At 42.9% G+C, this 16,622-nt stretch overlaps 1 protein-coding gene across 1 annotated transcript in view; it reads right to left on the bottom strand.

Annotated features, from left to right (window-relative positions):
* The window catches only part of adamtsl3 (ADAMTS-like 3), a 194,906-nt gene extending 180,936 nt beyond the window's left edge, over positions 1 to 13,970 (bottom strand). The window contains exon 1 of the mRNA XM_072465424.1: positions 13,870 to 13,970. Coding sequence (XP_072321525.1) covers positions 13,870 to 13,929 — 60 coding nt within the window. The 5' untranslated portion in view covers positions 13,930 to 13,970. The remainder of the gene's footprint in view (positions 1 to 13,869) is intronic.
* Between the last annotated feature and the right edge of the window lie 2,652 nt (positions 13,971 to 16,622).

Here is a 16,622-nt window from a genome sequence, read left to right as displayed (position 1 = left end):
CATTTTCTATCTTAATGCATTTTTGGTACATTTTAGGGCGCTGACACGCCAATTTTTTTTAATTTTAGAAAAGGGAGATAGCCAGAATGTAAGGAGGTGTGTAAATGTTTGTGACTTTTCGTCAATATTCACTGGGTGAAAAATAGGGGGGTTAGTCCCGAGAAGAAGAAGAAGAAGAAGAAGAAGAAGAAGAAGAAGAAGAAGAAGAAGAAGAAGAAGAAGAAGAAGAAGAAGAAGAAGAAGAAGAAGAAGAAGAAGAAGAAGAAGAAGAAGAAGAAGAAGAAGAAGAAGAAGTAGGGTACTTTCGTTAATTTTGAGTGGGCTCCGCCCACTTTGTGTTTTTGGCCCTCTATACAGTAATAATGTTAAATTTTTGCATTACATGTTTATATGCACGGAACATGCAAGAGATGGGGAACGTATTCGTGAGCTACTTAGCGCAAATGAGTGCTTTACATTGGGATGACGACCGCTTCACGGTCGTCATCCCAATGTAAAGTGCTCGTTTAGTGCGCACTTTTGCACGGGCTTCGCCCGTTTCAACGGTAATGTTCCATTTTCCTACTACTAATTAGTATGCACGGGGCGTGCGTGAAGGAGTGCGTTAGTGAGTGTTTGAAATCGCACGGCCTTACGAGATTAATAGGCCTCTCGCCAGCTTGTGGCGCTCGGGCCTAAAAAAAAAGGTTTAAAGTTAAAGAGTGTTTTTTTCACCGCCGCCTGTCAGGAGCAGGTGGAAGATTAGCAAGTTGTGCACATTACGGCACTTTACTGTCATTTTATTTTGGTATTAGTTCGACGCAGCCGGTTAAACGATGGAAACCACCGGACGGGGAGTCGACGACAGGACCACACCTCCAGCTTGTTATCTTGCACCGTCCCACAGTTGTGCCATTGTGTGCTCGTGTGTCCCAAAAGGAAAGAGGAGATGGGACACACTGACGGCTTGGACCACAAAACATTAACTTGGTTGTATAGTTGCTGTGAGCATCAAACTCTTAGAAAGACAAACATGTTTACAATAAAACAGGGGTAATTTCTTGTATTTTGGTGAGTTTAATCTTTTCTTTTCCTCCAATATATTCAGTTGGCCCGGGGTGTTAATTAGCCTATTGTTATTCCTGAAATAACAGTTGGATTTTTAAGGTTGTGCCATGTTTTATTTGATTGTAAATTATTGACCCAGATTTAAAAAAAAAAAAAACTGTATTCACACAATGAATGCTTCAAAGCAACTCTAGGAAATGTACAGCACTTTAATTCTATATATGACTCCCACAGTTTATTTTTTTAAAAAGGCTGTCCAAAAATGCCCCTCCCCCCAAAAAAAAGGGTAAAAAAAAAGTACTTGGGAAACTACTACTCAAGTAAGAGTCTAGTAAAAGTAACTGTGGACATAACATCAGGTTTATTATTTGAAGTTGAAGTTAATGTACTGTGAAGGACAAAACATAGTAATAATGCACAAAGTTTGGTATATTCCGATGTCAGAAAACTAGTACAGTGAAAAAGTACAATTTCTTGGAATAGTTATGGTCCTCACGTAAATGTAAGTGAGTAACTGAGTAAGCCACCCCTGCTCACATTAATAGGGCAAATACATTCATAGAATTGACTTTGAGCTACAAAGATTCCTCACAATCTGCAAAAATTAAACTCTCCATGTGACAAAAGATCCTCGTTTATTCATACAAACGGCCAAAGTGTGTCTGACCTCTGACCTCAGCGAGTCTCACTCACTTCATGAGCAGTGGAGGACAAACAAAGACTTTCTCCAGAGCTTGTTGTGTTTAAGTACAATATAGTTTGAGAGCACAATATTGGGACGGGGAGAAAACACTTTGCTTTGTGTTGTGTTTATTTTTAGAATGAATAATGTCCTGCAATCTTTATCTTCATTATCGTCCTCCTTACGAGGCCAAATCTGTTCGGAGAAAATTGAGGAGCACGTCTTCACACAGTAACCTGTCCTCCTGTCCTCCTGTCCTTCTGTCCTCCTGCGCTTCTGTCCTTCTGTAGTTCTGTCCTCCTGTCCTTCTGTCCTCCTGCCCTTCTGTCCTTCTGTCATCCTGTCCTCCTGCCCTTCTGTCCTTCTGTCATCCTGCCCTTCTGTCCTCCTGCCCTTCTGTCCTTCTGTCCTCCTGTCCTTCTGTCCTCCTGCGCTTCTGTCCTTCTGTAGTTCTGTCCTCCTGTCCTTCTGTCCTCCTGCCCTTCTGTCCTTCTGTCATCCTGTCCTCCTGCCCTTCTGTCATCCTGCCCTTCTGTCCTCCTGCCCTTCTGTCCTTCTGTCCTCCTGTCCTTCTGTCCTCCTGCGCTTCTGTCCTTCTGTAGTTCTGTCCTCCTGTCCTTCTGTCCTCCTGCCCTTCTGTCCTTCTATCATCCTGTCCTCCTGCCCTTCTGTCCTTCTGTCATCCTGTCCTCCTGCCCTTCTGTCCTCCTGCCCTTCTGTCCTTCTGTCCTCCTGTCCTTCTGTCCTCCTGCGCTTCTGTCCTTCTGTAGTTCTGTCCTCCTGTCCTTCTGTCCTCCTGCCCTTCTGTCCTTCTATCATCCTGTCCTCCTGCCCTTCTGTCCTTCTGTCATCCTGTCCTCCTGCCCTTCTGTCCTTCTGTCATCCTGTCCTCCTGCCCTTCTGTCCTTCTGCCCTTTTGTCCTTCTGTCCTCCTGCCCTCCTGTCCTTCTGTCTTTCTGCCCTCCTGTCCTTCTGTCTTTCTGCCCTTCTGTCCTTCTGTCCCCCTGTCCTTCTGTCCTCCTGGGCTGGTGCACTCCATCTCTGTCTCTCTCTCTCTGTGCCTCTCTCTCTCTCTCTGTGTGTTTGTCTCTCTCTCTCACAGATAAGGCAGCAACTCCTTATTAAAACAACAACAACAACAACAACAGCAACAACAGCAAATAGTAGTTTAGCTCTCTCAACCTACAAAACTATCCAGTCTGCTTCTAAACATGTTTTCTAATTTCATTGAGTCCTCTTTATCCATAGATTTCTCTGGGACATTGTAACAACAAAGGCAGTTTTCTGAAATGCATTTTCCTCCCAAAGACACAGGATCAGCCCTTAAAGCAGCACCTCCACAAACATTCTACAGGTCAAATGAGATTGTATTTCTGAACAATGCCACGGGGCGAACCATCCCCGCTCTTTGGGTCACAACATCTTTCTTCAAAAACAAAAGTGTTGGCTTCATGTTTGTCTCTGTCTCTGATCCAAATCCATAAAATCACAACTGCTCTTTGCATTTTCGTCCACAATAAAAGGAACAAAGCAGTTTCCTTCTCATTTCCCAGCAGCCCCTGTACCTCTGTTTTGAGGCGGGAGGTCCACTTGGCACTTGAATCACTGCTAATTTACAGATGGAAATTGTGTCTATTTCAAATGCAATTCCAGCAAGTAAAAAAAACACAATCTTGAAATATGACCAAACCAGGAGGACGTGTGTAACTCAGGCAATCTTCTCCACTACCTGAGAATTATTTGTGTGAAACAGTTTTTAAACTTTAGGTGAGGGGTTTTTTTCTGCTGGGAAAATGATTTGGTGGTTTCTGTTCCTGAAAAAGTAAAAAACAAGATTTGCAATTTATATGTTAAGTGCATTGGAATTTGGTTATTTTATGACAAAACTCAGGGCACATATTTATGAGTTGTATTTTGATGTTGGGTTTTCTGCATTTGAGGCTCTGAAAATGTCCCGTATAAACACACCATTTTTCAACAATAGTAAACACAAAGATGCATTTTATACGGTAACTATTTTCAATGGACTAATAACGGAGTTTAAGATCAATATTGCAGTTAAAATAATGTTCTACGTGTTACAATCAAATACTGACAACCATAAAAAAGATGAAATGCAGTCTTATTTTTGAGTTCCTATAGTGTATTAAGCTGTAAACAGACTCTTGTCAGTTTGACCCCTGCACGTGGCTCCTGCACGTTTGGCTCCTGCACGATTGGCTCCTGCACGTTTGGCTCCTGCACGATTGGCTCCTGCACGTTTGGCTCCTGCACGATTGGCTCCTGCATGTTTGGCTCCTGGACGTTTGGCTCCTGGACGATTGGCTCCTGCACGATTGGCTCCTGCACGTTTGGCTCCTGCACGATTGGCTCCTGCACGTTTGGCTCCTGCACGTTTGGCTCCTGCACGATTGGCTCCTGCACGTTTGGCTCCTGGACGTTTGGCTCCTGCACGTTTGGCTCCTGCACGTTTGGCTCCTGCACGATTGGCTCCTGCACGATTGGCTCCTGCACGTTTGGCTCCTGCACGATTGGCTCCTGCACGTTTGGCTCCTGCACGATTGGCTCCTGCACGTTTGGCTCCTGCACGATTGGCTCCTGCATGTTTGGCTCCTGGACGTTTGGCTCCTGCACGATTGGCTCCTGCACGTTTGGCTCCTGCACGATTGGCTCCTGCACGTTTGGCTCCTGCACATTTGGCTCCTGCACGATTGGCTCCTGCACGTTTGGCTCCTGGACGTTTGGCTCCTGCACGTTTGGCTCCTGCACGTTTGGCTCCTGCACGATTGGCTCCTGCACGATTGGCTCCTGCACGTTTGGCTCCTGCACGGTTGGCTCCTGCACGGTTGGCTCCTGCACGGTTGGCTCCTGCACGTTTGGCTCCTGCACGATTGGCTCCTGCACGATTGGCTCCTGCACGTTTGGCTCCTGCACGTTTGGCTCCTGCACGGTTGGCTCCTGCACGGTTGGCTCCTGCACGTTTGGCTCCTGCACGATTGGCTCCTGCACGATTGGCTCCTGCACGATTGGCTCCTGCACGTTTGGCTCCTGCACGATTGGCTCCTGCACGATTGGCTCCTGCACGATTGGCTCCTGCACGATTGGCTCCTGCACGATTGGCTCTGATATAATTGACAGGTGAAGTCAGTGTTGATACGTTCGGCTGCAGACAGACTCACGTTTGATCCTCAGACTCCACACTGAGTCCACTGTGTCGCTAACTGGGCTCATGGTAAGTGAAAAAGCACACCTGTCTCTCTCCCTCCTTTCTCCCTTTTCTCCCTCCCCCTTTCTCCCTCTTCTCCCTGCTTTCTTCCTCCTTTCCCTCTCCTTTCTCCCTCTTCTCCCTCTCTTCCCTCTCCTTTCTCCCTATTCTCCCTGCTTTCTCCCTCCTTCCTCAGTCTTCTCCCTCCTTTCTTCCTCTTCTCCATTCCTCTTCTCCCTCCTTTCCCTCTTCTTTCTCCCTCCCTCCTTCCTCCCTCTTCTCCCTCCTTTCCCTCTTCTTTCTCCATCTTCTCTCTCCTTCCTCCCTCGTTTCTCCCTCTTCTCTATCTTCTCCCTCCTTCCTCCCTCTTCTCCCTCCTTCCTCCCTCTTCTCCCTCCTTCCTCCCTCCTTTCTCCCTCATTTCTCCCTCTCTCTCCCTACTTTCTCCCTCCTTCTACCCTCCTCCCTCCCTCTTCTCCCTCCTTTCCCTCTTCTTTTTCCATCTTCTCCCTCCTTCCTCACTCCTTTCTCCCTCTTCTCCATCTTCTCCCTCCTTCCTCACTCCTTTCTCCCTCATTTCTCCCTCTCTCTCCCTACTTTCCCCCTCCTTCCTCCCTCCTTCCTCTCTCTCTTCGCCCTGAGTCTCCTGCAGTGCTCGTCAGTGTGATCATAGACACATGCTGTCCGTGTCAGGGACCAGCACTCGGGGCTTTGAGACCAGAGCCAGGGTCAGACAGGAGCAGGTTTTATGAGTCACTGGAGCTGGACACAATCTATAAGCTACAGTCGGACAATATATGGTACACCACTGTAATAAACAGATGGATCCAGGTGTAGTATCTATCTTCTATTGCTTAATGGTCAGTCTGCACGTCTCCATGGAGATGTTATTGCTTTGCCTGGAATATTCTGCAGCATAAAATAGCATATAATTTACTACTCGTGTTTCTGTTGCCAAACATTTATCTTGAAAAACATGCATTCTCCACAGATCTGGGGTCTTTAAAGTAAAAGTGCACATATGGACAAAACAAAGACTTCCATAAACCTCCCCAAACGCGCTCGCTCTTCGTCTCCTGAGCACAGATCTGCTTCCTCCTCGTCTCTGAAAGCCCCACACACAAACTTCAGAGTTGTTAAACCAGATCACGTTGTCTTTTTATTGATCACAAACTTAACATGGAACGTACGTAACATGTTACTTACGTTACAGACTTTATGAATAAGTAACATGCATCACAGCATCTATGAAGATATGTTTAATGCAATATGGTGGAACATCCCTTGTTTGTCCAGGAGTGACTCACTGCAGAAAAGGTTTCAAACGTAGTGGCCTGGACAACGTTGTAAAGATCAAGACGTTTCAACTTTAATCTGTCATTTTCAATCTGAAGAGCTGGTCTGACAGCCTCAACTTTACACTGCTCTGCCTCAGGGAAGAGTTTCACCTGAAAATAACCTGCAATAGTATATCCATGGAGACAAGCATGTGGTGCACCTCCCAGAAAGCTATGTGCATCTTTAATTAGTTTCAGGTTTTATTCTCTTAAAGGTCCCATAACATGCAAAATCGACTTTTCAGAGCTTTTAACCTTCTTACATTGCAATTTGTGCTTCATATATGAGTGTTTTTCTGATTGATTCCCGCAGTTTTTAGCTATAGTACAGACTATCTCCTTTCCGCGAATCTCCAAGCTGACGGGGGGTGGGTGCAAGACCGCGTCATAAGGGCAGATTTTATTTCTACATTTGGTATTACATAAAAAATTATAAATAATAATACATGCAGTGACCATACACATTGAACCCAAAATGTCCTTACAGGTGTTTTTAAAATGTATTTTTATTATGTTTCCTTCAGGTAGAGCATCCGACCTAAAGCCGAATCAAAATACACAATAATAAGTATATATTTTTCAAACACCCGAACCCTAAAACAAAGACGTAGTTTGCATCTGTTGTCAGTAGAATATTTTAAAACAATATATTTGGTTATGATTTCATGTCCTTCAGTTGAATAAAAAGCGAACTGAAAAAACCTCTGACGCATTTGTCGAACTTACACTCGCAGAATGTTGATGCAGCCTTTGGAAAGCACAAAGTTTAGATTTTGAACCCATCGGTGAGCCGGCCCGGAGCAGCAGCCTTCAGCTCCACTTGTCAGTTCACCTGAAGCAGCCGATCGATGCTGACGGGATCAGGTCCAAGTTTGGCTAAATAATTGCTAAAAAAAATCCCTCGCTCAAACAAAGTGGGAGTAAATTTGAACTCTCGAAGTCAAACAGAAGCCGACAGATGTGATTAAAATAAAGTCTTAGCTGAGTTGGAGTTGGAAAAAGCCGGGCTCCTGCGGCTTCCTGTCAGGGATTAACATGAGACTATATTTTACCACAGCAAATCCAGCTTTAAGTTTGTTAGACTAAATAAACAGGAAGCGCAGGAGCACGTGCCAAGAATATCACCAGTGATTCTTTATTATTTTCATTTTAGAGACTCATCCTCACTTTGAAAAATCACTGAAAAAAACATTCTTTATGTAAAGTGTCGAAAATGTTTATTATGATTATTATGATGATTAGGACTGGGTGATACGACACAAACATTAATTTAGTTTTTTTCCTCATATTGATCAATCATTTCTTTTTATTTTTTTTACTTTTTTATTTTGCCTAATTTAAAAAATCCAAATAAACAATACTGACTTGTTTTACATTGTGACATTTTCATTAATAAATAAAACATGTAAAATGGCATAAATTGCACATATTTGGGACATACATTTCTTGGGTAATTTTGTTGACATAATATTACAGATACATTTTGGAAATCTTATTTAGCATTTGAGAGATCTTATTGAAAATGTGGTGTGAAAAAAATCTAACTTTGCCTCTTTTTGTTGTTAAAACCTCACACTAGGAAATTACCCAGCAAACACTGGGCAAAAACTCATCTAATGTCACAATTATTTTAATTTGACAAATTAAAAATATATGAGAGCAACTTTATTTTGTTGAATTAATGTAAAGAGTCCCAAAAAAAAAATTGTTGTGTAAATTATGTATAACTCGTTTGTCCCTGGTGTGATGTCACTTTCTGTCATTTTCTACAGATGTTTAAACTTTTCTCCACAAATACCTACTCGATTGGTATCATATTGGTATCATAAGTATCATATATATGCACAACAGGTATAAATACACCAAACAAAGTGAAAATTTGAAAATCGTAAAAACCTGTCACTAGGCTCAGTGGCAGGAACACTCATTTTGCCCCACAAATTCCCACATAAATATACGGATTAAACGAATACATAACACACATCTTTTGCTGCAGATCAGAAAATGTTTTTTTTTCCAGGTGAAATGTTATGTATATTGAGTTTTGCCTGTTGAGTCTGGGCTGAACATTAAAAATAGAATCAGAATTCTACTCCAAAGTTTCTGACAAATGACTGTGAACCTCTCCATTAAACAGACTCAAATTGACCAACTCGATCTTCTTTACACATTGAGTCATTGCACAGCCCTATTTGATATGGACGATGTAGCAATTACGTTTGACAAACCAAATGCTCAAACTCAAGTTACAAAAAAAACAAAACTAAAAATTTTTCCACACCATGGGATTTACAAAGACATAAGAGAATGTGGATACAGTTACATATTGCATATAGTGTGTACAAGTCAGTCAGCAGTTTTAGGGCAGTGCAGGAAGAGATTTAATAGACTCATGAATACTTTATAGTTTATTCTTTTCTTCACACAGTGAAGGTAAATTGTTAATTATGTCGTGGTAACTGACAGCACAGTGAGCGAGCCTAACCTGTATATGTTGAGCGTTATAAGTTAATACATGTCTTTCGCTGGGATCAGTCTAAGCTAGAAGTTTGGTCTACTTTCAGGCACGGGCAGAACGTGCAAACTCCACACGAAAAGGCTATGAAACTGTCCAGAAAATTACTCTGCACCTACTTATGGTGAGCGCGGCTGCCAGAGGCTATAGACCTTATATTTTCTGACTGACTAAGCTCGTAATCTATTTACATATTAATTGAATGTCCCTGTGGTGTGGAATCAATTCATGTATTTACTCATTTGAAGGTGATCTCGTCACGCTGCAGGACGACAAATAGACCGACTTTTAAAACGTCTCTATTTAAGCAATTTCTAATTCATTGTCTATTCAGGAACGGGAAAAGTTTGAATAGAATATTTTTTGTATACATTCTTTGTCACGTACCAAAACAGCACAAGGGCAACATAAAAAGCAAAGCAAAACTGGAAAAATGTAGAAAACCGCTGCTGTTGTTTTGGAGATGTGCCAAATTAGAACGCTGGATAAATTGGGATTTTGAAAAGCTAAAAAACTCTGAAAACTGAAATGATGTGACTGTTGTAGCAGGCTTTGGAGCAGATATTTGATATTCTGAACAAGGAAAAGCGTGATGCTGGATCAGAGTTTGGGGGAAAAGGAGCAGGACATTGAGACAGAGACAGTTATTTTCCCATAGCACAAAGAAGAAGTAGTGAGAAAAACAAGTGTATTTTCCAACGCATGTAGTGCTGCGTATAATCTGTATTGTATTCGAAAAGACGCTCATCATCTTTGCTCTTTTTATTATGTAGATCTTGTATTATAATCAGTAAGATTTAATTTAATAATAGATCAATAATAATAATGCTAAAGGCTCGATCTGGAATCTGTTTTGGACCTAAATCGATGTAAACATATGTATTTACTGACTGATTCTGGCCCATAATGATTGAAATGTTGTTACCAAGCTGTAGTTACATCATACAATTTTTATATGTTTTGTTATATGTTAATTGTGTTTTACTGCAATTCAGTCCCTGCACTGCATCGGCCAAAGTATCGATACTGGTGTCGGAACAGAAAGAGGAGTATTGTTGATTGTTCATTTATCTCTTGAAAATGTTACGTCATCAGAAGGTTCAAAGCAAAATGACACTGACCATGAAACACTTTCAATATTGAACAGACATCAGCTCTAAAATGTAATGATTTGACATATGAAGCCTGCATAAGTTCACCTGGAAGACCTAACTTGAGCCACGTCGACCACCATGCCAGGACCCCTCTCCCCAGCTCCATCAATGCACTCCAGCAGGCAGATGGCTCGGCCGCTTCAGACCGTACTGCGACCCACCACCTCCCCTGCTCCTCCTCTGCATCCCTCGCATCCTAATCATCTACCTTCTCTCCATATCTACCACCACCAGTCTCCAGGTTCCGGGGGGAGACATCTAATTCAATTAGATTATGGAGTGCCCATAATCACTATGTCTTCCGCCGGGGTCTGAGCGCCAAATAACCCACGTAATAAAGCTTGCTAAACAATCTGTTCTGTGTCTTGTGTCTGAGTCTCTCCAGGGTGAACTTTATAACCAAAAATAAGCAACAACTTTGAATCGTCTGTGTAGAATGTCTCTTAAACTGCTTAGATTGAGGCAATACAATGTTATAAGCTCAACTTATATTCAAGCTTCACAAAAGTGTAATTTATGGTAAGTATAAAATGTAGTGAGGTCAACTTTATTTGTTCAGTAAGAGCTAAAAATTGTATCACTACCACCTCTTAAATAAAGAAATCCTGTAAAATTCAATGGCAAATGTCTTTAAACCAGTGTGTGTGTGCGTGCGTGTGTGCGTGCGTGTGTGTGTGTGCGTGCGCGTGTGTGTGTGCATATGTGTGTGTGTGTGCGTGTGTGTGCGTGCGTACGTGTGTGTGTGTGCGTGTGTGTGTGTGTGCGTGTGTGTGTGTGTGCGTGTGTGTGTGTGTGTGCGCGTGTGTGTGCATACGTGTGTGTGCGTGTGTGTGTGCGTGTGTGTGTGTGCGTGCGTGTGTGTGTGTGCGTGCGCGTGTGTGTGTGCATATGTGTGTGTGTGTGCGTGTGTGTGCGTGCGTACGTGTGTGTGTGTGCGTGTGTGTGTGTGTGCGTGTGTGTGTGTGTGTGTGCGCGTGTGTGTGCATACGTGTGTGTGCGTGTGTGTGTGCGTGTGTGTGTGTGCGTGCGTGTGTGTACATACGTGTGTGCATACATGTGTGTGCGTGTGTGTGTGCGTGTGTGTGTGTGCGTGCGTGTGTGTACATACGTGTGTGCATACATGTGTGCGTGTGTTTTGCCAAAACCATCTTGATTTTTATTGTCTGTGACATTCTGAGGTTAACCCCAGTTTCATTCTCTCATCATGTTTCTCGTCATTTTTTCCCTCAAATATGTATTTTAGACATTTAAAGGGCCCATCTAGCCACATATTAGCCGCACGCGTACATCCCCAGCGTTTACAAAATCATTTAACCGCACTGACATTGGGACAGTCTCCACTGCACTCTCCGACTTGGCCGCCCCTGAAATGAGCGCTAACAATTTGATTTGGGCGGTCGGATGGTATTATGGGCCGCGCTGGCAGAGGACCGGTGCGGGCCGAGCCAGAGGAAGCGCACCTCTAATTAAGTCTGTGTTCGTGTTTTTTTGCTATGACGGCGAGACGGCTGGAGAGGGCGAGTTTGAATACGGCGCACTTCTGCTCCTCTGGGATCAAAAGAAGACGATTACCTCCAGCAGATCGCCGTGGCAAAATCCACTTTCTCAGTTCAGCGTCGGAGTGCACTGAGGGTGGAAGGAAAGAGGAGTGCCAGTGAGGAGGCTCGGGGGCGGAAAAGGCTTCGGCTCCGTGCAAACGCCACCTTTCATTACCCACATTCAAACTGCAAACCACATTAAAGGTGTGCCATTCGCAGTCCTGACGTTAGACGTCTTGTAGAGTGTATCAAACATATCAAATCCTTTTTAAAGGTTGTGGTTGGAGGTTCTGAAATGTTCTTGTTGAATAAGACAGATTGATTGTGGACTGTCCAGTGGAAAACTTATAATGCCTGGAAAGAGGGTCAGAACACACGCTGGTCAGATGGTCAGTCTCTAAGGCCTCTAAGGCCACTGCAAAGTCCAGGAAGAGCCTGGCGCACCGACCCACTGATCAAGAGCCAGTTTTAACACTAAAAACTTTGGTAGAGTTTTGTCTGAGACAATTAGTTTAATGAAGGCTAAATCTAGGGAGGGGTCGATGAGAGAGTCGTCGTAAAAGATACAGACGCCCAGCACAGACGTGTGCAGAGGCAGATAGCGCGCTGACGTCTAGGGATGGTCAAGAATGGGAACAAATCAATCTAAAAGCGATGTGCCCATCCCGGAGACGCCTGTCATGCTGGCAATGCCCAATAAATATGGGAAAGAGTGTCTGGAGTGTCTGCCAGTGTGGTCCAATAGATTTGGTTTTCCATCTGGCGGATCACTAAGCACGGACAAAATTGTTAAATTGAATGGATAAAGATGAAGGTTTTATGATGTCTGTCATGTCTTTGTGATTTTAATGCATTGTTTTCATGTTGTGTGAAGCTCTTTGAATTGCCTTGTCTACAAATTGTGCTCTACAAATAAACTTGCCTTGCCATCTTTAAAAGTTCACAAAGAACAAATGACAATGATTAGTTATTATTTGCTCTTGAGTAAAACTTGTTGGTGCTGCCAATAATCACATGAATGTTCAAACAGAAAGGGCAGATGAAGTGGCCCAACTCTTGCAGGAACTCAGGCAAGCAGCTGCGGTGCTGGTAGTTCCTGTTGTGCCAAAAGACGACAAATCACTTCAATCGCTCAATCTGGCTCTCAAACTTTTCCCTCAATTTCTTTTCCGATCCAAACCAGGTCCATAACACGACTATTCTAGATCAAATCTGGGACTAAACCTGGACTAAAATTGCCACTAATCTATCATAGATACTGTCGGCATTCTGTCTAAAGGGGAACCATTCATTATATAACAGGAGGGTCCTGGCTAGATTCAAATCTATGCTGGACCATGAGTGTCACCCCCTGCAGGACACTCTGTCCACTCTGGAGAGCAGCTTCAGTGAGAGACTGATCCACCCTCGCTGTGTGAAGGAGACGTTTCGCAGGTCTTTCCTTCCTGCTGCTGTCAGACTTTATAACAAAAACTGTTAGTACTGAACACTCGCAATACTGACCTAACCTAATACTGATGTGCAATTCCGTCATATGTGCTATTGCTGTTGGAATTCATGCGCAATTCATGTTCAATTACTGTGAAATTCATGTGCAATCTATGTGCTGTCGTGACACATACTCATGTGCAATTACTGTCGTGATCACATGCAATGGTATTTATGTATTTATTTATTTATTTATTTGTCTATGGGAGTTTTTATTTATAGGAGATCTTCTACTGAAAGTGTTTTTCAGACTTCCTATAAGTGATCTGTTCTTCTGTATCTACCTCTGTATCTACCTGCGTTGCACCAATGAAATTTCCCCATGTGGGACAATAAAGGAATATCTTATCTTATCTTAATGTAGAAGAGCCGCTTTGTCACCCTCTGCTCAACAACTAAGCAAATGTAGATTTTAGGAGTTACTTTGTGCCAAATACAGACACAAAGACATGAAAAGGAATAAAATGTTTTAATGGCCCAAATTTGAATAATGATCTAAGAATGCTAATGGTAGCTTTGGGCTAATTGCTACCACGATGTTAGCGCCGCATGCTGTGTTCTAACATCCAACAACCTCCATTAGTTGTGCTTAAAATGCATTAAATTCAGCAAGAAATGGCTCAAATAAGTGAAAAAGTTGCATGTCAACAACAATCAACAGAGTTTTCATCCACAGCAGACGACACCCCCCAATATCTTGCGTTGCAGACTGCATCTTTACGCTGAAAACATCTCAGACAAATCGTGTCTCCCACATTACTGTTACTCTACTTGTTCTTATCAACGATACACTAAAACTCAGTCACGTAGCTCGCCAGTGGTGTAGCGGTTTGAGGTGTTTTTTGGGGGGGTTCGCTTCTCCCCATTTGGCGCTAGGACCGTCCCGTCTAAAGAAGCTCCTACCTCGACTGCAGTGAACATCTGCAGCAGGAGCACAGCCCTCCAGAAGAACTGCTCCTCCATCTTCTCCACCTGCTGAAGTTTGTAAATCCCAGATCCCGCTCGTCCTCGCTCGGCCTGTGTGAAAAACAAACCAGCAGTGAGTGTAACGTAATAACACGACAAAATAGTTTAGGGCTGTGACTAATGTAGGGACGGAACAACAACAACAACATGGATTCTGCTTTTGAAAAACACTGCTGGACAAAGGCTGATTGCTGTAAGCATTTGTCAACTTGTCAAACACGTATTTCTCTTGTAACTTTGAGTTGAAATCAAATACATTTTCCACTTTGAATATTTTCAGAAAATGCATATTTTTCACGAACAACCTTGAATTTTGTCTCATCATAATTACGTCTCTGTCTTGGCACATGGTAGAGCTGTAATCGACAGAAGAAAGTGTTGCTTGACTAGGGCTGCAACTAACGATTATTTTAGTAGTCGACTATTATTATTTAACAAACAATTATTTCTGTTGTACATTTAGACGTTATCAAGCAAATAAAGGCTGAAATATGACGACTGAAGGTTTCTAGATGAAGAATATTTGCAAATAAAGTGTATTATTGATCAAGAATATTAAATTATTTTTTGATTTTTTGACATTTTCATCTCAAAATGCAGTTGCCTTTGTTAACAAAATGTACTTTCACATGTTTTAGAGTACAAATTAAATAGCAAAATACAACGATACAAATCACTTTTATCAGTGTAGAAACAACTGAAGGTACAAAGAAGTAAACATCATCTTCAAAAGTGAAAAGTCTGAATAAACTGCCCAGACACTCCATATCTTCTTATTTCTGCTGTGGTCCATATTAATTATAATCGTTATTTCCCCATAAATGCGACGCTAATGGACATGGTTGTAGAATGAGTACCGCAGACAAGCTAGGTTAAGTTGACTGACATAATTAAAGGAGAAGAATGGAGTTCGCTGTTACATAAGACCCTCTCGTGAAAGGTCAACAGCAGCTCATGATTGCTGACTTATGATTGGTGCCTGTCGCCGTGCTCTGTGGCTGCTCTGATGTACTGTCTGAGATCAAAAACACTTTGTTCACTCCACGCCGCTGACCTCCCTGTGGCCGCCAACCATCGCGCCAGATTTACTGCTCGGCTCCTTGATTGTATTGGTTTGGTTTGACTCCGACTCTGGCCCCAGACGGCTGTGAAGGAGGCGGCGTCACGGAGAAGGTGTGCGCATCCTGGGAGAGGCAGAGTTCAGTCAGGCGTGGGATGATATGGAAATGTTGTGTCTCGATTATCGCGGCCAAAATAAATGTCACGTCACGATCGCTGCCAGTTTTATAATGTCACGGATATTATCCTTTTAACCATGTTCAAACAATGATTATGCAATGATTATATAGGTATGTGCCCTGTGGCTCAGAGACGAGACTTTAAAGCAGCTTTGCTTGTGTACAAGTCTCTCCATGGCCTAGCACTAAAGTACATCTTGGATATGTTAGTGCCATATGAACCATGTCGGACTCTGAGGACCTCAGGGACCGGCCTCCTGCTGGTGCCAGAGTCAGGACTAAACATGGACCGGCCTCCTGCTGGTGCCAGAGTCAGGACTAAACATGGACCGGCCTCCTGCTGGTGCCAGAGTCAGGACTAAACATGGACCGGCCTCCTGCTGGTGCCAGAGTCAGGACTAAACATGGACCGGCCTCCTGCTGGTGCCAGAGTCAGGACTAAACATGGACCGGCCTCCTGCTGGTGCCAGAGTCAGGACTAAACATGGACCGGCCTCCTGCTGGTGCCAGAGTCAGGACTAAACATGGACCGGCCTCCTGCTGGTGCCAGAGTCAGGACTAAACATGGACCGGCCTCCTGCTGGTGCCAGAGTCAGGACTAAACATGGGGAATCTGCATTTCAGTTTCATGCAGCTAAAATCTGGAACATTCTTCCTGAAGATGTGAGACAGGCTTCTCTCTGACAATGTTCAAATCTAAGCTAAAAACAGTTTTGTTTAGCTGTGCATATGACTGAAAGGATTTTCTTTGCACTCGTCTCTTTTATTTGAGACATTAAACAGTTTTGTGATTTCCGTCATGTCATTTTTTTTCCAGTTATGTGAAGCCTTTTGAATTGCCTGGTGTACGAATTTTCTACATTTCTACAAATAAACTTGCCTTGTCGATATGATTACTTTATATGTGAAACAATCTATTCCAGAGCATGGATTTGTGCACATTCCTGTCTTGGTTGGCAGTTAAGTATCTTACCCAGATAGTACTGTAACATAAAAACTCACATAAACAGGACAATATTGGACCTTTCCTGAATAGTTTTATAGCATTATCGGTTAGATATTTTTCATAAATAAGATAATATTAAAGACATTGCAGTTATTTTGTGTTGAGTCTATCGTCTAAAAAGGAGCATTTTTTTAATCATCATTGCGGTATCAGAATCGGTCATTGAGCTTTTTCCTATGTATTAAATTAAGTTTAACATTGTTGTATTGTGAGAACATGCGTAGCTGTCTTTGCATAATGGCATATAATGGAAATGATACAAACATAATATTATCATTCCGTGATTATTGTGGGTCTTACTGCAAACTATATAAGTGAGATACAACTATTCCTGCTTTGTCCTGGTTCAGACCAGTTTCAGATCTGGTCCAGTTTATTGATGGTGATGATGATGATGATGATGATGATGATGGTGATGATGATGATGATGATGGACATCACAGCTG

This window comes from Eucyclogobius newberryi, unplaced genomic scaffold (genome assembly GCF_026437365.1).
Source record: "Eucyclogobius newberryi isolate DKJ021-1_F unplaced genomic scaffold, fEucNew1.0.hap1 SCAF_5, whole genome shotgun sequence".
Taxonomy (NCBI): Eukaryota; Metazoa; Chordata; class Actinopteri; order Gobiiformes; family Gobiidae; genus Eucyclogobius; species Eucyclogobius newberryi.
The sequence above is the reverse complement of the archived record's forward strand: the minus strand, read 5'-3'. Positions and strand labels throughout refer to the sequence as shown.